The 23,465-nt window shown below is 42.3% G+C and overlaps 1 protein-coding gene across 1 annotated transcript; it reads right to left on the reverse strand.

Annotated features, from left to right (window-relative positions):
- Positions 1 to 6,286: 6,286 nt before the first annotated feature.
- On the reverse strand, positions 6,287 to 16,962 carry LOC124864808 (small integral membrane protein 22-like). Its single transcript, XM_047359726.1, has 3 exons — positions 16,828 to 16,962; positions 10,460 to 10,530; positions 6,287 to 6,974 (listed from the first exon to the last, which is right to left on the reverse strand). The coding sequence occupies exons 1-3, from the start codon at positions 16,955 to 16,957 to the stop codon at positions 6,927 to 6,929; spliced, it is 249 nt and encodes an 82-aa protein (XP_047215682.1). The 5' UTR covers positions 16,958 to 16,962; the 3' UTR covers positions 6,287 to 6,926.
- Positions 16,963 to 23,465: the final 6,503 nt, after the last annotated feature.

The following is a 23,465-nucleotide window of genomic DNA, read 5'->3' on the forward strand; positions in this document are numbered from 1 at the left end:
CTCGTTCTTTCGGTCATGACCCAAAGTTAATGGCCATAAGTGAGGGTAGGAACGTAAACCGACTGGTAAATCGGGAGTTTCGCTTTTTGGCTTCTTATGAAAGGGGACCACCACCCCGGTCTGCCAGTCCAGAGGCATTGTCCCCGACCCCCATGCAATGTTGAAGAAGCGCGTCAACCATGACAGCCCCACAACATCCAGAACCTTGAGGTACTCAGGGCGGATCTCATCCACCCCCGAAGCCCTGCCACCGTGGAGCTTTCTAACCACCTCGGTGGCTTCAGCCTGGGTGATGAAAAAGGCCAACCCTGATTCCCCAGCCTCTGCGTCCACCAGGGAATGCATGATGGCAGGATTGAGGAGATCCTCGAAGTACTTCTTCCAACGTCCAATAATGTTCCCAGTCGAGGTCAGCAGCTCCCACTCACACTGTAAACAGTGTTGGCGAAGCACTGCTTCCCCCTTCTGAGGCACCGGACGGTTTGCGAGAATTGCTTCGAGGCTACCCGGTAGTCCTTCTCCATGGCGTCTCCGAACTCCTCCCAGGCCTGGGATTTTGCCTCTGCCACAGCCCAGGCCGCGGCACACTTGGCCTCACGGTACCCTTCAGCCGCCTCAGGAGTCCCACAAGCCAACCACAGCCAATAGGACTCCTTCTTCAGCTTGACAGCATCCCTTACTGCCGATGTCCACCACTGGGTTCGGCGATTGCCACCGCAACAGGCACCGCAGGCCTTACGGCCACAGCTACAGGCAGCAGCATTGACAATAGATGGGGAGAACATGGTCCACTATGTCTCCAACTTATGTCTCCGACCTCATTTACATCTTTCTTCTATGTACAGTACAGACCAAAAATTTGGACACACCTCATTCAAAGAGTTTTCTTTATTGTCATGACTATGAATATTGTAGCTTCACACTGAAGACATCAAAACTATGAATTAACACATGTGGAATTATATACTGAACAAAAATGTGTGAAACAACTGAAAATATGTCTTATATTCTAGGTTCTTCAAAGTAGCCACCTTTTGCTTTGATTACTGCTCCGCACACTCTTGGCATTCTATTGATGAGCTTAGAGAGGTAGTCACCTGAAATGGTTTTCACTTCACAGGTGTGCCCTGTCAGGTTTAATAAGTACACAGCTGATAGTCCTACTGAATAGACTGTTAGAATTTGTATTATGGCAAGAAAAAAGCAGCTCAGTCAAGAAAAACGAGTGGCCATCATTACTTTAAGAAATGAAGGTCAGTCAGTCCGAATGATTGGGAAAACGTTTTCCCACAAAAGAAGAAGTAAAGAAATAATAATTATATGTTGTTATTTGTATAACTATACTTACCTGTATTGAAATCATTACCTGTATTGTATTATTTATATTACTGCGACGGCTGATTGGCTTGGGAGATGAGCTGTGGAAATCTCGCGGCAGGTGGACGAGATCTGGGAGGAGATCTCGCGCCGCATCCTCAGCGCCATCTTTCCTCAGCCAGCTCTCACCATATGAGCACGCACTTTTCTTAGCGGAACAAGCTTGCCTGATGAAGGTCCTGTTTGTGACCGAAACGTTGCATTCTTGCTTGTTTTTAATATTTTGTATTTGCCTTGCCTTTTTGACATTATTTTTTTGTCAAAATAAAGTGCGACGCACGAGGAAATTTGTGAGTATCTCGTTTTTTTGGCCTCACTCGGCCTCATTTTATTTTTAAATACTTACCAGTTTAGTTTTATTTTAATTTACTATTAGTTTTTATACTCACTCCTTCGTGCACACCTGCAAAAATTTATCCGGACGACGACTATGTCGACGGAGGATGGACCTTGGTCCGCAGCCGTCGCGGACGTCGAGAGGGTGACCGACGCCATTTTGTCTCCCCTCCAAGACGCCATCTTGCCTCCCCTCCACGTCGCAATTTTGCTGCCTGGAGCAGCGGCCATCTTGGAGCACCCGACTGTACGTATGTGAGGTCAAGTTCACGCCGCCATGATGGAAGGTGGGTGGAGCGCAACTCACCGGACCGCCGCCATTACGCGACACCAGCGGACCTGGCGGATTATTCGGAGGATCTTCAGGAGGATTACTATTATCCTCCACCCCGCCAGGTCCGTACGTATGCGGGGGTGGCCAGGGCTCGCCCCCAGCGGGACTTTCCTCCGCTCCCTTCGGCCCCTCCCAGAAGTGAGCGGAGACGACGCGGTACGTTACCGCATAAGCGGCAGCGTCGCGCACCGGCGAGACAACGCTCTCAATGGCGACCCTTTCCCGGCAGTAATCGGGACAACCGACGAGTGGATTTTATAGCAGGGGCTTCCCACAATGTAGTCCACCACAGCAGAAACCGGGGGGAGGGCCGGAAACCCCTCTCGCACACCGGTGCGGCAACGCGACAGCGACAGGAGCGCCCTTCGCAGCCGCACCAACGTCAACAGCAGTCCGATGATCCTGATTTTCCTGCTAAGGTGAGACTACTCCATAAACTGATCAAAGTAGTACACCATCTTAGAAATGTGTCCCATAAGGACACTAAAGACTATCCTCCCTCCTTCCTGAAACTTTGTACCCACCTTTCGGAGGTAGTTGTTCCAGCGTTTCCCACCGAAGAAACGAGCCAGCTAATTGTGGGAAACGCTCAGAATTGGACTTTTACTTCCCTGCTCATCCTCAAGGATCATTACCAGACTTTATTAGAAGAAGGTATTGTTACCTTGAGTAGATTCCCACAAAAGACGTGGGAGGCGCCTTTTCAGGTGGCAACAAAGTGGGCACGCCGCAACCTGGGAAGGCGTCTGACGGAGGACTCTGTCGCACATGCCAAGCTCGCCATAACCTCCTTATTGGCGGACTTAGGGTATGTGGAGGAACAGCCTAGGATAGACGGGGCTAGTCAGACTGGGACCCAGACACAGCCCTTACCCCGGCCTTCCGCCACTCCCCAGCAGGGACCCAGCAGGATGGTGGACTCAGGGACCACTACCCCAGACTCTTTGCCGGGTCCTCCTCCTGCCCCCATGGTGCGTATGGTTTCCACAGGCACCATGACAGAGACAGTTAAGCCAGACTGATCACCGACACCTGCCGTGCCACAAACGGAGGGGGAGCCTGAACCCCCTACCAACCCTCCTCCTGGTGGGATGGCCACTCCGGCCATCCCACCACTGCTAAAGCAGAGAGCCAAACGGAGACATCTGCATTTGGAGGTCCGCCAGCAAGCTGACCAGCAGGACTCTGAACCCGACTCGGATGAGGATCTGCAGGCTCCAAGCCAGGAGGAGGCTCCTCTACTCACCTTGTCGGAGCCAGCTGTGGGGCCTTCGGAAGGGGACACTCACACCCCGGGCAGGGTTATGCCACTACTGGACCTCACCAAGATTTTCAGGAATTTATTGTGAATAAGGACCCTACCCCTCCTGTAACTCCTCAGCCACAGCGACCTCGACCTCGAGAGGAGCCTACCCTGCAGGCTCTGAGGGACTATCGCCTGCGTCCCTTCCCTATGACCACCAGGGCAGCCACCTCAACTCCACAGACCAGGAGACCCACACGGCATCCCCCAACCCCCAACAAAATGGAAGACTGGAGTCTTACCATCTCCAGAAAATGGGTTGTGTTGGGGGACTCTAATGTCAACAGGTTTCCTACCTTCTCCTCGGAGGACTTACAGGTGGACGGCTTCCCTGGGGCCAAGTGGAAACACGCAGAGGCCCTCCTATTGAAAGCCAACATCACCTGCCAAGTCGAGAAATTGGTTCTCTCTTTTGGACTCAACAACCGCAGCCAGGGAGAAAAACGCACCGCTCTGAGGGAACTTCAGGCCACCCTCAGGGTGGTGTCCCAGCGTCTCCCAGACACTCAGGTATTTGTGCCAGAACACAACATTGGACCTTTTTTACCCCACAGGGAGCAGGCCATGTTGCGGCACCAAAATGCCTACATTCAGACTCTGAAGGAGCGTTTGCCAGCCCTGCCTGATGGGTTCGAGACTGACAGGGATGGCATCCACTGGACCCCAGGGACGACATCCAGAATGCTGGCCCACTGGTATGGGTGGGTAAAATACACATCCCCTTAAGCCCTACCAGTGGGAATGGGGGTCAGACTGTAATTAATCTGTGTAAGAACTTTGTTTTGACAGCAGCACAACACCAGCTGCTGGACAAGGTACTCACTTTTGTCCCTAGGACGTGTGGCAGAACCAGGTGGCAGATTCTGGAGAGCAGGTATGACCTTCAGCAGTATCATAGGAGGGTTAAATTAAAATTATTTTTTGGTTTGGAGGAGAACTCCACTTACCAGCTTTTTGCTGCTAGATCCAATTGGTCACCTTCCATGAGGGATCTGCCTCCTGAAGTCCAAATTCTGATCGACAGGGACCTGAATTTTTTCAAACAGAAACCCAAATTAGACACATTGGAACCCAATTTGACCCCAGCTGAAATTTCAGCATTGGATGAACTCAGACGGCATCCAGAAATTGTGCTGAAACCAGCAGATAAAGTGAGAGCAATAGTCATCCTGGATAAGCAACAATATTTGTGGGAATGTGCCAGACAATTATCTGATTCAAATTATTACCACAAATTGGAAAAGCCTATCTACCCGGATACAATTCCTGTGATTAATCAGATTATCACTAAATTGTGGAAGAAAAAATTCATTTCGGCTAAGCAAAAAGAATATTTATTGAGCCCCATTACTCCCAGACCCAGATACTTTTACATTCTTCCCAAAATTCATAAGGAACCAGTTAAATGGAGTATTCCTTATAAAATCCCCCCGGGTAGACCCATAGTCTCAGATTGCCGCAGTGAGACTTATGGCACGGCTGAATTTATAGATTATTATTTAATGATGTATGAATGAGTGTGTGCATGGTTGTTTGTGTGTTGCCCGGCGATGGACTGGCGATCTGTCCAGGGTGTACCCTGCCTCTCGCCCATAGACTGCTGGAGATAGGCACCAGCTCCCCCGCGACCCACTATGGAATAAGCGGTAGAAAATGACTGACTGACTATTTAAATCCCCTGTCTAAAAAGCACCAAAGCTATGTTAAAGATACATACCACTTCATTGACATTATCAAAAAGGTCCAAATTCCTGGGCATTCCATCCTGTTCACACTTGATGTGGACAGCTTATACACAAATATTGTGACTGTAGAAGGATTAAATGCAGTCCGGGATGTCTTTTTGAAATACCCTGATGAAGGGTGACCAGATGCTGCACTGCTCCAGCTGCTGGAGATTAACCTCCGCAGGAATGACTTCCTGTGGAATGGTGAGTGGTACCTTCAGGTTAAGGGGACAGCAATGGGGAAGCGATTTGCGCCCTCTTGTGCAAACATTTTCATGGCTGCCTGGGAGACTGAAGCCCTGGAAGCATGCCTTAAAAAACCTGAACTTTATTTTAGATATCTGGATGATATCTGGGGTATTTGGACTCACTCAGAGGAGGACTTTCAACATTTCTTACACACACTAAATAATATCAATGCCTCCATCAAACTTAAATTGACCATGAGCGTTACAGCAGTGGATTTTTTGGACACCACCACTTATAAAGGCCCTACATTTGGCACCACCGGAATATTGGACATAAAAGTATTTTTCAAACCCACTGATACACATGCCTTATTACACAAAACGAGTTATCACCCTAAGCACACTTTTTCCAGCCTAGTTAAATCCCAAGTGCTTAGATTTTACAGAATATGTACACAACACTCTGATTTTTGTGAGGCAGTCAGAGTCTTGTTCTCTGCTTTGTCCAGCAGAGGCTACCAGAGGTCTTTTCTGAGGAGATGTTTAAAGAGCCTGCCTGAGTTTCCAACTAAACAAGAGAGGGAGGGCCCCCTGCTCCCCTTTCTGGCTACTTTCTCCCCCAAGAACCTGGAACTGTCCAGGGTTCTGAAAAAGAACTTTGCACAGTTCCAATCTAGCAGTGGAAGGCTGACCACGCTGAGGGTCATGCCTGCTTTCCGGAGAAACAAGAACTTACAGGATGTGTTGGTTCATGCAAAAATAAGGCCTTCTCCACATCCTTTTGCACACAGCACTTTTCAATTAGTGACTTTTAAACAAAAAAAGTGGCTACAAAACCCAGTCACTCAGAAAGTTTATTTAGTTCCCCATCTAGGTGGGATGGAAATGCATAATTGTGTGTTTTTGTTGTCCTGTGCTTGTTGTGCTTTTCGTTTTGTGGGGGAGTCTGCCAACACACTGTATGGCAGACTTTTATTATTTCAATTAAATGTAATTCGACAACAACCTAAAAAACCACACCTTTTTGTAGAAAAACATTTTATTTCACACGGTTGGGAGGCAGCTCAGGTTATGCTTCTCCAGCACCATCCTGCCTGGACCAGGGGACAGCGCACCAAGGCTGCTAGGACCTGGAGGGCCAAGCTGGGGCTGACTCACCTTTAGTGATCTCACCTCTTGACCCTGCTGACCTGGGGATCTACCAACTAACTGAGTAGGGCCCATGCACTGATTTATATCCTTAGGGTGGGGATCATTATTCTATTTTTGTCGTGGACACATTCATTACTAACCGAATAGCACAGGAAGATACAGTGAACTGTTTTATTACTCACTAAAACTCTGATTTAAATAAAATCATTTTAGCATACTAACAAAGAAAAAATTTTACAAATCTACACAGATCTAAAACAACAGACAGTTGATAGCTCCCAGCTGTTCTGGCAATAAAATCCATGAAGAGTTAACTGGAAAAAAGATCACATGTGCTACCTTTCCATAGGCTGGCAAACAGTATTGTGCAGGACAAACATTTTGTCTAAAGTAAATGAAGAAGCAGTTTGATTCCAGTTCGGTGACCCGAGAGGTAAAGCGTGTGTTTTGGCAAAGGAAAAGGGTTAGAAGGTTCTGCTCAATCTCCAACAGCTGGACTGGATCAGCAATCAGGGTTCCAGACCATAGTTCTCTATGCCCACCTTTTTTCTGCGGGGCTGTTTAGGAAGGATAAAAAATGTAACAATGTTGTTAGTATATCAGCAACGCACACTTCATGTACAGGTATATCTCAACAAGTTAGAATATCATTAAAACGTTTATTTATTTCAGTGGTTCTATACAAAAAGTAAAGTTTATTAAATAGTTCCATTTAATACAGAGTAATGTGCACTGGTGCTGAAAATAACAGCAGGATGTTTAAACAAAACTATTTCAAGCGTTTAATTATGATCATTTTAATAATTACTTACAGCTAATAAATATATAAGATTTAAGGATTTTTTATTTATTTACATTACATAAGATGATTAAAAATTATTTTATTACAGAAATGTTATGGCCTACCCAATCATAGGGAAAACTGTTAATGAAAGTTGCTCAGCAGCTCTACGAGAAGGGTAAGCCAGACAAGGTCATTGCTTAATAAGCTGGCTGTTTAGAGAGTGCTGTATCCAAGAATATTAATGGAAAGTTAGGTGGAAGGAAGAAGTGCGGCTAAAAAAAGGTATGTTACCAACTGGGACAACCACAGCCTTGGGATGATTATGAAGTAAAGTCCATCCAAGAGTTTAAACAAGTTTTACAAAATGTGGGTTGCAGCTGTCACATTACTTGTGATAGGCCATTCCTGAACCAGAGACAATGTCAGAAGCATCTTACTTTGGCTAAGAGGAAAAACGACAGGACTGCCGCTCAGTGGTCCAAAGACTTCTTTTCAGGTGACAGTAAAGTTTGTATTTCATTTTGAAATCAAGGTCCCAGAGTCTGGAAGAAGAGTGGAGAGGCCCAGAATCCATGTCACTTGAAGTCCACTCTGAAGTTTTCACAGTCAGTGATGATTTCGGGTGCCCTGTCACCTGCGGGTGTCGGTCCACTGGGTTTAATCAAGTTCAAACACAATGCAGCCACCTACCAGACCAAAGTATCAATACCTGCTTTATTCACCATGGGAACACCAGCAAAATAGTCTGACCCAAACGACACAGCTGTTGTCAAGAGGAAGATGAGATACACCAGAACCAACAATGCAGATGACCTGCAGGCTGCTGTCAAAGCAATCTGGGCTTCCTGAACACCTCAGCAGAACCACAGACTGATCACCTCCATGCCAAACTGCAGTGATGCAGTAATTCATGCAAAAGCAGCCCAGACCAAGTATTGGGTGCAGATACTGTACAGTACATTGACAGACTTTTATATCTTTAAATAAAAAATCGTCTATAGGCCTATTATAAAATTCAAATGTTCTGTGATATTTGGGTTTTCATTAGCTGTAAGCCAGAATCATCCAAATGAACATAAGACTAGAAATATATGTGGGGAATGAATCTATAGGAGTTTCAATTGAACTTAATTACTCAAATATAAGAAGAATGTTGAAAAATGTATTCATTTAAAAATCATCCTTAATCATATTTGCTTGTTCAGAAATAGTTTTCAGCATTATTTTGGGTTAGCCCAATATTCAAAACGTTTGATCCCAAAGAGAATCATTGGGATGGTTTTACATGTGGACAGCTACTGTAAATACAGTTGAAACCAGATATTTACTGTCTAACTTGAGTTAAATGTTTTGGTTCCTTCCTCAAGCTTTTCACAGTAGTTCACTGGAGTTGTGGTCCGTTCCTCCTGATAGAACTGGTGTAACTGGGTCAGGTATGGAGGCCTATTTACGGAGGCCTCAAACACACCTTTTCAGCCCTGCCCACAAATTGTCTATGAAACTGAGATCAGGACTTTGTGATGATGATCACTCAAACACATTGATTCTGTTGTCCTTAAACCACTGAGAGACATTGTTTATTTGGTAGACCCATTAGTGTCCGAGCTTTAACTTCCTGGCTAAAGTCCTGAGGTTTTTCCACATAATGTTCTTTCCTATCAGAAGCCATGACATCATCATAACTGTACCCAAATTATATAAAATAATGGTAAGTTTAGTGTGTGTAAACTTCTTACTTTGAAGAAAGGAGAAAAAAAAGATCTTTGATAATTCTTTCATTTAGCACATAGAAATATGCTGGTAAGGTTAGTCTAATTGAATGTCAGACAGTGAGAAAACCAAGATTTTAGGTGTCTTTTTATACAGGTGCATGCAAGTGTCAGGTTTCAGCTGTATATACTGCTCAGTACCATGCAATATCCAAGCCATAAGATAAAAACCTGGTTTTTAGAACTTTTTATGTTTTATTTAAAACATAAAAGTAATGATCCACAACACATGTGTTGTACCTAATGTGTTGACATATTTTTTGTTAAATTTCATAAAATTCTAATATCAGGTCATTTTCTACCAGAGCAAAAAGACTTCCTTACATTACAAGGGATAAGTTTTGATCTTGTGAAAATACTGTTGTCCTGTATCTATAAAATAAAGAGGACCTTTGCTTTGACTGCAGCTAACTGGCAGATTTCAGTCAGAAGAAAGTTGGAACTGTTCTGATCCACTCACTTTTTGGAGCTCTAAAATAATGCTGTTCAAACTTTTTGCAATGAGTGCCAAAATAGTGATGTTGACAGCACGGTCATGCCCCAAAATTGGATTTAAAAAAATAAATACAATTATTGCATCGTGAGTTTTTTGGTTCTGAGTAAAAGTATTTACTAGGAACAGAAAATGAAAGCCAAAGGCGGGGTTAATAACATAGAAATACTTCGAGCTTAACACAATATTTTCCTCGTACTCGTCGTCTTCCGCTTATCCGGGACCGAGTCGCGGGGGCAGCAGACTCAGCAGAGATGGCCAGACGTCCCTCTCCCCAGACACCTCCTCCAGCTCCTCCGGGTGGAGCCCAAGGCGTTCCCAGGCCAGCCGAGAGACATAGTCCCTCCAGCGTGTCCTGGGCCGTCCCCTGGGCCTCCTCCCGGTGGGACATGCCTGGAACACCTCCCAGCAGCATCGACAATAGATGTGGAGAACATGGTCCACTCGGATTCTATGTCTCCAACATCCCCCGGGATCTGGTCAAAGCTCTCCCAGAGGTGGGAGTTGAATACATCCCTGGCCGAGGGCTCCGCCAGGCCTTCCCAGCAGACCCTCACTATGCGCTTGGGCCTGCCAAGTCTGTCCGGCTTTCTCCTCCTCGAGCGGATCCCACTCACCACCAAGTGGTGATCAGTGGACAGCTCAGCCCCTCTCTTCACCCGAGTATCCAAAACATGCGGCCGAAGGTCTGATGATACGACAACAAAGTCGATCATCGACCTCCTGCCATCGACAATATTTTCCATTTTCTAAAATGATTTATTGAATTAAAAATCTTGCCACAAGAAATAAGAAAATGTTCATCTGCCTGTGCTGGCGGCCCAGATTGTACCATTCATAAACTGTGCTGAGGCCAATCAAAATAATAGAGCTGCAAAGGGCCCCCGGGCAGTAGACTGAACAGCCCTACTCTTAAACAGTGCCTTGGAGTTCCAACTATCAGCCCTTCCTCGTTCTATGATGTTGGCCTCAGAGGCACCGGTTCTTTGCGTTTACCTTTTCATCATCACAACAGCAGCAGCACCAGCAGCGGATGAGGACCAGGATGACCAGAGTGAGAATCACACCTGAGCACAACAGTGAGAAGAAGCAGAAAAAGAGTTTAGGTATCAGTGTTGGTACAGACTTGTTTACCTGGTTGGAAGGGAGCCCTCTAATATCTGCAGACTGACACCACAATAAACTGTAATGTGCTTAGCACAATAACGCAAATTAGGAGAAAATATGAGTCCATATTTGACAGTCTGTACATCAAAAAGTGAGGAATGGATTTAAGGATGGATAGATGAAGATGAAACAAATACTTAATTTTTACCTTCAGTGAAAAACAAAATATGAATCCTAAATAATCTTATCTTCACATTATTTCAATTCAAAATCCTTCATTAATCCCAAAGGGGAATTACATGTTGTTATAGCTCATACTATGAAGGTTTCTTCAAAGAGCTGTTGTAGATGCTGATGGCTGTGGGCAGGAAGGATCTCCTGTAGAGCTCTGTCTTACAGCAGATCTGAAGAAGCCTCTGACTGAAGGCAATTTGCTGTTGTATAAAGAGGATGTCTATAATATACAGTAAACTTGAGAGGTCATAGAGCAGTTCGCAGAACAGAACCAGCCTTCTTTATCAGCTCACTGAGCTTTTTTTTGTCAATGGTTCTGATGCCGCTACCCCAACATATGATGCCAGAAGAGATCACACTCTCCACAACAGACTTATAGAAGATCTGTAGCATTTTGCTGCACACACTGAAGAATCTAAGCTTCCTCAAGAAGTACAGTCTGCTGTGTTCCTACTTGTAGACGGCTTCACTGTTGTGTCTCCAGTCCAACCTGTTGTCCAGGTGAACGTCAAGGTATTTACAGTTGTGTTCAAAATATCAGTGGATTTAAAAATTTTAGTAAAGCTCAAAATCTTTAGAATAGTTGTTTATATGTATTGGGAACACTACACATTATATTCTAAATCAAACCATGAAGAAAGATCTAAAATGCTTTAATCGCTTTACAGAAAATGCCAAAAATGAAAATTGGACTGTTCAACAAAATAGTAGTCAACCCTGTGAATCACTAAACTAATATTTAGTTGCATACCCACTTTTCTGAGAACTACTTCACATCTGTGTTACATGGAGCCAACCAACTTCTGACACCTGTGAACAAGTATTCCAGTCCTCTGAACAATGCCTGGAAGGACCCCTTAAATAAGGGCCACCAGATTGATGCTCCACGCTGCTATTATTTTGAACACGCCTCTTTTAATAAATTAATTAATAACAGACTCAGGGGCATGCATGTAATGAATGTTGGTTCTACACCTACTAGTAAATTATTTCTCATGTGTTTATATGATTTCTACCAAGAACAGTGATAGATCTGGTTAGTCCACTTGAACTGCTAATATTTTGAACACAACTGTATACTCCTCCACCACCTCCACTTTTTCTCCCATGATGGAAATAGTGTTTGACCTACTCCAGTTTCTCCTAAAATCTACAATCATCTCCTTTGTTTTATTCACATTCAAGACGAGATGATTGTTTCCACACCATGCCACAAAGCAGTCCACCACCTTCCTGTACTGAGCTTCTTGTCCATCTCTGATCCACCCCACCACTGCAGAATCATCCGAGTATTTCTGCAGATGACTTGAGTCTATCTTGTACTGGAAATCTGAGGTGTACAGTCAAAAGGAATGGTGAGAGTACAGTCCCCTGTGGTGCTCCTGTGCTGCTGACTACCTGGCTAGACACACTACCCTTCAGTCTCACAAACTGTAGTCTGTTTCTCAGGTAGTCTTTGATCCAGGAGATTGTTGAGGCCTCCACCTGAGTCTTCTGGACTTTTTGACAAAGCAAATTAGGTTGAATTGTGTTAAATGCACTGAAGAAATCAAAGAACATGAACCTCACAGTGCTGCTGGCTTTGTCCAGATAACAATGGGTTTGTTGAACCAGGTTTTTGTTGGCATCTTCATCTCGAACTCCACAGCGATACGCAAACTGAAGGAGGTCCTGATTTGTGCTTGTTTGCATACTCAGGTGGGCCAACCGGAGTCTCTCTAGGACCTTCATGATGCGAAATGTCAGGGCAACAGGTCTAGTCATTGAGAACTGATGAGTGAGGTTTCTGTGGAAATGAAACAAGACAGGTCTTTCAAAACACCAGATTGTTGTTTCTCTCCAGCTGCCTCTTCACCTGACTTACAGAAACAGACAGGTGGTAGGGGGACACAATAGGAGTACCAGCATCTCCTGATTGGGTTGCGGACAAACATGTAGAAGCAGAAGGGTCTGGGGCCGAGGAGAACAATAAAACATCTGAGGCATGACAAAAAAGCATTGGGTCAAAGGAGGGTGTGATGGGCACGGCAGTGATGCAGGAGTAGAAAGCATGACGGATGTATAGAGGCTTTGGTTCTCAACATGGATGTGGCTGAGTTTAGGTCCAGGCTGACATTTGCCGCATGCCTTCAACCTTTCTAAACCCAATTTCCTGCCAGCTCACTTTCGGAAAACATGAGAAAAGTAATGGCCAATAGTGCTGCAGAAAAAAAGGAGGGTGGGATATCTGTTTGGCTGTGGGCAGAAGAAGAGGATGCTGAGCTTGTTCCTGAACTGAAGCTATTGAAGAATGTGTTCAGTTCATGGGCTCTGTCCAGACTTCCATCTATCTGATCCTCCTTTTGCTTGAAGCATGTGATCTTCCTTATCTCTGACCACACATCTCTTATATTGTTCTACTGGAGTTTGCTCTCTAGCATCTTTCTGTACAGCTCCTTGCTGTTTCTAATCTTGCCTTTAAATTGCTTCTGTAAACTCATTAATTCCATGTCTCACTCTTTGGTTCTTGTTTAGAAGTTCCTTCACATCATTGATGATCCAGGGATTGTAATCAGGGAAGCATCTCATTGTTCTGGTAGGGATGGTGTTATCTCTACTATAGTTGGTCACACACTTAGTCATGCCACTAGTGTCCTCTCCATGTGGCTGGCACAGGACATCCCAGTCTGTAGTTTGAAAACATCCCTGCAGGGCCACTTCAGCTTCCTGTGACCATCTTCTCACTGTTTTATTTATTACAGGTTGCCTCTGAACAAGGGGTTTATACACCATGCAGAGAAAAACGAGATTATGATTTGCTTTGCCAGGAGGAAGTCTTGATTTGGAACTCTATGCACCCCTGACATTTGCAAACAAATCCAATGTTTTGTTTTCTCTGGTAGAGCAGGTGACAAACTATTAAAATGGTGGAAGTGTAGCAGAGAGTGAGGCGTGAATAAAATCACCAGATACTGCCATAAAAGTATTGGTGTGATGTGTCTGTACCTTAGTGTTACCTTGAGTCATTTAGACAGTCAATATCGTTAAGGTTTAATTTCTGCAGCAAGTATGTTGATGGTCAATGACATTTTGGGACTTTAAATATAGCTTAAATAAGTGTTTATTATGAGCGTAACACATTGTGATTTTTGGTTCCCACTTCACCAGTTTCAAGGGGGAGCTGGTTAGATGTAGAAGAGATTGAGAGAGGGCTCCATGTGCTATTGTTCTGTGTATGCTGTCCTGTTTGGAGAAGCTACTAAGCAACAAATAAGGGTTACATTAGCAACAACTGAGCTGATGACTTCACATGTAATATCACAACATCAGATCGTGGAATGTATACAGTTGTCAAAATAACAGTGGTAAACTCTTGGTAAATATGGAAGAAAACTTCCTGCTAACAATTTAATATTTGGGTTTCAAAGATTACACTTTACAGTAACATATCTTTGATTACACCATCTGTTGTGCACAAGCACTGCTAATCCACCTCCTTTGGTTTTGCCACTCCTCTTTAAATCTCTGCTTGTATGGTCAGAAAGCCCGGCAGTGAGACGTTGGAGTCAGGATATACAGTACAGACCAAAAGCTTGGACACACCTTCTCATTCAAAGAGTTTTCTTTATTTTCACTGAAGTCATCAAAACTATGAATTAACACATGTGGAATTATATACTGAACAAAAAAGTGTGAAACAACTGAAAATATGTCTTATATTCTAGGTTCTTCAAAGTAGCCACCTTTTGCTTTGATTACTGCTCCGCACACTCTTGGCATTCTGTTGATGAGCTTCAAGAGGTAGTCACCTGAAATGGTTTTCCAACAGTCTTGAAGGAGTTCCCAGAGATGCTTAGCACTTGTTGGCCCTTTTGCCTTCACTCTGCGGTCCAGCTCACCCCAAACCATCTCGATTGGGTTCAGGTCCGGTGACTGTAGAGGCCAGGTCATCTGGCGCATCACCCCATCACTCTCCGTCTTGGTCAATTTATTTACACAGCCTGGAGGTGTGTTTGGGGTCATTGTCCTGTTGAAAAATAAATGATGGTCCAACTAAACGCAAACCGGATGGAATAGCATGCCGCTGCAAGAGGCTGTGGTAGCGATGTGGGTTCAGTATGCCTTCAATTTTGAATAAATCCCCAACTGTGTCACCAGCAAAGCACTCTCACACCATCACACCTCCTACTCCATGCTTCACGGTGGGAACCAGACATGTAGAGTCCATCCGTTCACCTCTTCTGCGCCGCACAGAGACACGGTGGTTGAAACCAAAGATCTCAAACCTGGACTCATCAGACCAAAGCACATATTTCCACTGGTCTAATGTCCATTCCTTGTGTTTTTTAGCCCAAACAAGTCTCGTCTGCTTGTTGCCTGTCCTCAGCAGTGGTTTCCTAGCAGCTATTTTACCTTGAAGGCCTGATTCACACAGTCTCCTCCTAACAGTTGTTCTAGAGATGTGTCTGCTGCTAGAACTCTGTGTGGCATGGACCTGTTCTCTAATCTAAGCTGCTGTTAACCTGCGATTACTGAGGCTGGTGACTCGGATGAACTTATCGTCCGCAGCAGAGGTGACTCTTGGTCTTCCTTTCCTGGGGTGGTCCTCATGTGAGCCAGTTTCTTTGTAGCCCTTGATGGTTTTTGTGACTGCACTTTGGGACACTTTCAAAGTTTTCCCAATTGTTCGGACTGATTGACCTTCATTTCTTAAAGTAATGATGGCCACTCGTTTTTCTTTACTTAGCTGCTTTTTTCTTGCCGTAATGCAAATTCTAACAGTCTATTCAGTAGGACTATCAGCTGTGTACTGTATCCACCTCCTGCACAACACAACTGATGGTCCCAAACCCATTTATAAGGCTTGAAATCCCACTTATTAAACCTGACAGGGCACACCTGTGAAGTGAAAACCATTTCAGGTGACTACCTCTTGAAGCTCATCAACAGAATGCCAAGAGTGACCAGTTGACCTGGCCTTCACAATCACCGGACCTGAACCCAATCGAGATGGTTTGGGGTGAGCTGGACCGCAGAGTGAAGGCAAAAGGGCCAACAAGTGCTAAGCATCTCTGGGAACTCCTTCAAGACTGTTGGAAAACCATTTCAGGTGACTACCTCTTGAAGCTCATCAACAGAATGCCAAGAGTGTGCGGAGCAGTAATCAAAGCAAAAGGTGGCTACTTTGAAGAACCTAGAATATAAGACATATTTTCAGTTGTTTCACACGTTTTTGTTCAGTATATAATTCCACATGTGTTAATTCATAGTGTTGATGCCTTAGGTGTGAAGCTACAATATTCATAATCATGAAAATAAAGACAACTCTTTGAATGAGAAGGTGTGTCCAAACTTTTGGTCTGTATTGTATATATCCTATGGTCATGTCTCAGTGAAATACATAATACTGTATTCCCAATATTCTGGTTGGGTTCTTGTTAGGGCTAGGAGTTCATCCAATTTGTTTTCCAACAATCTCAAATTGCCCATTGTGATTGATGAAAGAGATTAAGTCAAGTTTAATTTCCCTTTGGGATTAATAAAGTATTTTTGAATTGAATTGAATTGAAGTCAAGTCAAGTCAAGTTTATTTATATAGCGATTTTCAGCAACAAGGCACTCAAAGTGCTGTACATGAGGAAAAACATTACAATGATACAGACAGAAAAACAAATCAAATGACACTAATAATCCTTGGGAGTAAATAATAATTAATAGATTGCAACTTCCTCCTTCCCTATCTCCTCTTTGCTACTACTCTGCATTCATGGCACCTCCTTTTCAACGTATCTGGCATTTGGGACTGTAGTATAATTTGAGCTTTTCAGATGTTGCTATGGTTACGCATCATAACAACTGTCCAACAGTATCAAGATATCAGCAAAAAATCCTTCCATCTGCACAGCATCCAAAACCAAAGTGAATAAATGTCCAAAAATGCAAGGTCCCAGGCAGAAAAAGAGGAATTAAAGTTTTTAAAAAGAATAAGTCAGAATAAAAGTAACTGCATACTCCAATATGCTGCCACCTTGAGCTGAACTTACCAATGAAGATGAAGAAGACAGCAAAAGAAGCAATGTCCCAGTCAGACTGGAACAACTGCTTTGACTGCAGTCTGGAGATCACATCATTAAACTGGTCCCCGATATCTTGCTGGACGTTTTTCTGACCCATCTTCTTCTCTGCTCTCAGAAAAATACAGAAGTTACACATATTAAACCTAAATCTACCAGGAGTTTGAATTATTATAACTGTATGAACTATTTAAAACTAGGCATGGACAAGTATGATATTCTGACTGATACCCTTGAGTAAGATTACCAGGGTAAAATGTACCAAATAAATGACATGATTTGTTTTATTTAAAAGAGAAAATCAAATATTATTTCTGCTAATGATTAAATATCAACATATTGATTAATACAATTTTAATAATGTTTTAATGGTGATAGTTGGCATCCCCATAGCATGATGCTCTCACCACCAAGGTTTTGTGTTTCCACACCATGAGTGTCTGTGTCTTTTGCAACTGTAAATATTTTCAGACAGACAATAATTTCCTGGAAAATGTGGCGTAGCCTTTCAGCCACATGACCAGCAATGCACTGCAACAGGTGGGGGAGCAGAGGGACAGAGCTACAGTAGACTATCCTTTAAAACAGCGTGAGAGACATCCGGTCACTCCAACACTTTTTTGGCATCTAAATAAAAGGACTTCAAGCTGGAGGTATAATAAATCCAGAATTGGGTAACAAGCTTTTTATCTGTTTTTTTTTTTTGTAGGATTGGAGCTATCTGATAGAAGGTCTAGCAAAAAACAGAAACATGCTCACCTGTTCAAAATCATGATACTTTGATCACAGATTTAGAAAAAACGTTTGTAGTCCACAAATGTTAAAAAGTGGTGATTTTAATGCTTTTTGTGCCATTTTTGCCACTTATCATGTGTGTCTTAAAAAACAAGATTTTTCTGTTGGTTACCTGTCAATCAGTAGCTAGTGTTTGGCTTCACCGGTGTTTCTGCCAAACCCCTAATGGGTCCTGCTCATTTACTGACTCATGTGTCTATTCATCTACGCTATGATACCTGACAGGAGCTTCCATGTAGTGCACTGTTATGTTATTGGCTGGTAGTTGGATTGGAAATCCCCCTCTCTTTATGATCAGGATGGTCTGACCATGGGTGGGTCATCGTATTATAGCTGATTCACCTGGGTTCCCTGGTGTTCATGGATAGCAGTCAGATTGTTTAGCCAGTAGGTGTGGATGATGTCATGAGCTGGTGTGTGTACACCAAATATATATATAAATATTGTAAATGCCTAAACAGCAAGGTTCAGAATTCATATGGTTTACCTTCAGTGTTGTCTAAAATCCCTGTTCTTGAACCTTCTTCATCATAACTGTTGGAATAATTGAATATAGATTTATCTTATATTTTCTCCTATTCTTTAACTTGACTATTTGATTATATAACTTTTCATGATATATGTGTGAGAAAGGATGTGATGAGTTTGTCTGCAGGATAATAAGTGGAGTTGAGCTTGCGAGAAAGGAAGCAGTCCAGTTGAGGAGGTCATAAAGAGGGGCTGATTGCACTGAACAAGAGGCCAGAGCTGACCCTGCAAAGTTGGAGGAGACTGTGGGAAAGATGTTGTTAAAAGATAAAGGAGTTTATAACCTGTTTATGATGCAGCTGTCGTTTTCCCATCCTTTAGAGATTAATGTTCATTGTAACTAGGGACAATCCTAAATAAAAAGGGGGTTCGGAGAGATGTTGTTCAGAATGGTTGGGGACTTGTAACTGAACATATCTCTGACCGTTCTCCTCGTACGAGTAAATAACTAATACTTTGTCTCTCTCTTCTTTTCTGTGTTGTTTAAATATTGTTAGGTTGGTTAAACCTGACATTAATTTGGTCCTTTCGAGCCGGATTCCAACTACGCCTGATGGTTCCAGCGGGTCGGTAGACTCCAGGAAAAGACCGTGCGCACGGCTGTCTTCAACAGGGAGACACACAGACCCTTTCTGGGACTGGATTTCGGCCCACCCACAGGAGTCTGACGGCTGACAAAGTGGTGAGTGAATCTGGATTTAAAACAAATGTGTGACGAATGACTGGGGGTCATTGCGTGAAGTAAACAAACCCTGTGAATCCTAGGCCCTAACAGGTAACAGCAGTGCGCCGGAGTCCTGCTTAAAGTATTAGGGAAAATACAGAAAATTCCGAGGTTGTAGGGGACGACAGAGTCCTCTTAAGTATTAAGAAAGTAATACTAAAATTCCGTGTTTCCAGAACGGCGGAATCTGCGTTTAAGTATTTTAAACAACAAAAAAAATACTAAGAAAAAATCCGCGTTTAAATGTGTGTATGTGAGAAATGAATGGAGGATTTAAACCACTAGGTTTTGCCTCATACCAAAACAGTGGGATTGTAAGTGACTAACTTTTGTGGATGCAAAGGCAATAAATAATTAAATAGGCAACACCTTTTTTCAGCAAGAAGAAGAAGAAGAGCAGATTTATTATTAAAACAACAGAGGAAGAGAAAAATTTAGAGGCAGAGGACAAAAAACCGCAGGGGTCAGAGAGGATGTGAGCAGAGGAGATTACAGACAAATAACATCAGGGTGTTGATGTTAAAAAAAGAGTAGGACCACCTTATTACCACTATTAACTGGATGTTCTGAATAAGCCACCCCTAGACATAGGGACAGCTTTACTAACAGAAGGAAGAAATGTCATTACTCAACTACAAGATCAAATGACACCAGATGATTTACATATTACCATGTGGTATAAAAATACTCCTGGACAGGATAAAATTTATGAAGAAGTATTAAATAAAGTAACCCCTATAAAAGTCATGGTAACTTATGTTTATACAGAAAGAAAGAGTACGTCAGTTGCTGAAGTAGTGTTAGAGGAAGACACTAGGAAGCTCTGCAACATGTGGTCACCTCCACAAATATCTTTATTCAAGGATAAAGAACTCAAGTGGCAGGATGGGAAGAGTAGTGCAGAGGGGAAAAGATGTCACAGACTGGTTTGCAACAACAATGAATACAGAAACTAGTGCATCCACAGGATTAATTAGAAAATTATTATTTTGGACAGTGACAGTGCAGGAAGGGATACATTTGCATACAAAATAACAATGAGAATTATTCCTTACTGAACAGTAGGAACAGTGTTTGAATGAAGTCCCTGATAAGTTATGGTCAAAAGACCCTACTGATGTGGGTTTAGTAAAGGAGCATTACCTGTTCAGATTAGAGCAAAAACAGAATACAGGCCCAGAGTAAAACAATGCCCTTTGAAATATGATGCTCGTGAAGGAATAAAAGCAGTAATAAAGGATTTAATAACTGCAGGGGTGATAATAAAATGTGAGGATTCACCAGGTAACAACCCCATTTTTCCAGTTAAAAAAACAAGCTCCATCAACAGGAAAGATAGGCAGTTCCGGTTTGCATTTACCTTTGATGGACAAAGATATACTTATACCAGACTACCTCAAGCCTACTGTGAAAGTCCAACTATATACTTTCAGGAAATGAGTGCAAGTATGGCCATGTTTGACCCTCTAGGAGGTAGTCAGAGTTGATTATATGTTGATGATGTGCTACTAGCCTCTCCTGATGAGGAGATTTGTAAAAATGACACAATAGCATTATTAAAACATTTAGCAGAAGAGGGACACGAAGTCAGTAAAAAGAAACTTCCATTGTGTAAAAATGAGGTTAAATACGTAGGTCACAATCTTAGCGCAGGGGGACGCAAAATTGTAGAAGAAGGAAAGACTGCAATATTACAAGTTCTAAAACCAGTAACAAAAAAGCAAATGATGTCCTTCCTTGGACTAACTAATTATTGTAGAAACTGGGTGCCAAATTATGCAGAAATAGTAACTCCATTAAATAAACTAATGTATGAGGAAGAGCTGAAAATGACGTTTGAACTGAAATGGAGTGTAGAAGCTAAAGAAGCATTTACCAACATAAAACAAGTTCTAGTTTCCAGTACTGCTTTAGCATTACCAGATTATAGTAAACCGTTTGTTCAGATGGTAGATTGCAAGGGACATTTTATGACTTCAGTTCTGGTTCAACAACATGGAGATAAAATGAAAATAATAGCCTATTTCTTTTCAAAACTAGATAGTGTTGCGTGTGCGCAACTATATTGTGTGAGATCTGTAATTGCAGCCTAAAATGACAGTTGCAGTGCTGCAATAGTGTTGTTTCACCTTTTAACCTTAAGAGTTTCCCATGCAGTTTCAGTATTATTACTGCAGAATTAGTAGAAAAATAAAAATAAATAAATAAATAAATTAGAAGTGATTTGCAGGATCACGAAGTAGTTTATGTGAATGATTTCTCCAAAAAAGATGAGAGAGGGAAGACACAAACAGGATATGCGTTGGTGACAAGAGATAGTGTTAAAAGCAGAACAATTACCTTCACATTATTCTGCACAGGCTGCATAGTTAATTGCGCTAATTGAGGTCTGCAAACTATTTGCAGATAAGACAACAAGAAAGGCTGCAGCTGGACAAATCAAAATATTAGTAATGGAAAAACAACATAATATCGACAATATATAGTGTTAAAAGAAATGCAACAACAAAGCTCACTACAGGAGATAGCAATGTGGAAAAAACATGGAGCTGCATTAAAAAATGAAAACTATATTTGACCCGATAATAAACCTGTCCTACCAAAGAACCTATAAATGGAAGCAATATTTGAGCCATCGTGTTTCATAATGTCTCAACAGGGGGGAATAGTAGGACAGATATATTAATATTATATAACATATTGATTAAATTCTAAAAATTCTTATTAAAAAAGGTTTTTGTAAAACATGTTTAGCATGTGTAAAACATTATCCACAAGGGAATTTAAGACCACAAAGGGGAAAATTTTCAAAACTAAGATACCCTTTTCAAACAATTCATATGGATTTTATTGAGTTAAATCACAGTGAAGTGAAAAAAGTTCTGTTTAGTCGTTATAGATGCATTTTCTAAACGGATAGAACTATTTCCAAATAAACATTACAAGCACCTCAGGGTTAACACCCTATGAAATGTTATTTGGAAGACCATACAGATTACCACAGTTAAAAAATAAGTGGGAGTTAGATGAAGAAGCTAACCTAGCTGATTATATGAGGAGTATGTTAGAAACCAACAGAAATAAATTTAAGCTATGAGGAATGTTCTATTTCATAGCAGGAAAACTAACTAGTGAAACCAGGAGATTGGGTGTTAATAAGGAGTGTAAAAAAGAAGCATTGGTATTCACCTAAGTGGGAGGATCCATATTAGTTATTATTAACCACTGCAAGGGCAGTAAAAATAACTGAGAGATCAACCTGTATTCACCTTACACATTGTAAAAAGATCATTTCGGTTGAAAGCTCCATCAGGGGAAGTGATTTATAGACTGATAATAGGGTGGACCCAGACATTTAGAGGCTGGAGAGATCCGAAAGTCAGTGAAGATAATTAAGACACTGGAACCATTTAGAGGAGTGAAAATGTCAGCCAAAATGATTTCTAGATGGATGAGCAATGCTTTCCGATGCTGGGTGGTTATATATATTTTTTCTTATATTGATTTTTATTTTTCTGGTATTTCTGGAAACCAGTCAAGATGAATTAGAATGTAACAACGTCTGTTATGAGTTATATGAAACAAGTAGCGCTAAATCAAGGAAGGCAAGATAACCTAACTATGTGCACTAAACAAACTTCTTATACATATGGTATTGAAGTGTGCGTGAAATCTAAAACCATATCTGTGGTGCTGATCCCACTCATTAGCTTGACCAAACGAGGAAGGAAAGGACAAGATTATAGAAGTTATAAATGGTACTTAACTAATGATAGAAGAGACACCTCATGGTCCATAATGGTAGCTGATGAAGGAAATAATTGGACACCAGAGTGGTGCACCACTGCTTATGCTAGTTATTAAAATAAGTTGTTTAAGTTCCATAAAGCTGATAATGTAATCCAGGTAACAGAGCGAAGAGAGTGAAAATTATGTTAGGAAAGTTAACCACAGATGACTAAGTTCCAGGTTATTACAGGAGTATCAGGAACAAATAATAACTGGTTATTGATGGTAGAGAAAGAGATTGTGTTGTGTGTATGGGTCCCAGGCTAATTCCAGCTGTGATACCACAACTCTGTGTGATGGAAGTAATGAATCAAACTAATCCTAATGAAATGTGTCAGCACAAGGATTCTGTTTTTTCTGTAATTAAAGCAGATAAGGATAAATCAGTTTTCCATAAGCGAGTCACCACTGGAAACATAAAAGGGCGTGGCCATGGCGGCGCCGCGAAGTCAGACGTCACGCCATGGCCATACGTTTGGCTCTAATTTCCACATAGATCATCTGATCTGCACCAAATTCAATGTGATTGATCCTTGTCCAGTCCCCAACAGAGATCTGATGACATATTCAGTGGGCGTGGCCTAATTCGTCCACAGCGCCCCCTACAAAATTAGAAAAAATCAGCCCCAAGCCATGCTTTGACCGAGGAATCTGAAATTTGGTACACATATGTATCTTCTCAGGACCTACAAAAAACTCTATTGGAGCATTGGTCCAAACCCAACAGGAAGTCGGCCATTTTGGATTGAAGTTGCCATTTTGACCCTCTTTT

This window comes from Girardinichthys multiradiatus, chromosome Y, assembly GCF_021462225.1.
Source record: "Girardinichthys multiradiatus isolate DD_20200921_A chromosome Y, DD_fGirMul_XY1, whole genome shotgun sequence".
NCBI lineage: Eukaryota > Metazoa > Chordata > Actinopteri > Cyprinodontiformes > Goodeidae > Girardinichthys > Girardinichthys multiradiatus.

Coding starts and splice junctions, on each gene's coding strand:
- LOC124864808 (XM_047359726.1), bottom strand. CDS start 16,957: ATGGGTCAGAAAAACGTCCAGCAAGATATCGGGGACCAGTTTAATGAT. Junction 10,531..16,827: donor TGTCTTCTTCATCTTCATTG/GTAAGTTCAGCT, acceptor TGTTGTGCTCAG/GTGTGATTCTCACTCTGGTC. Junction 6,975..10,459: donor GCTGTTGTGATGATGAAAAG/GTAAACGCAAAG, acceptor CTTCCTAAACAG/CCCCGCAGAAAAAAGGTGGG.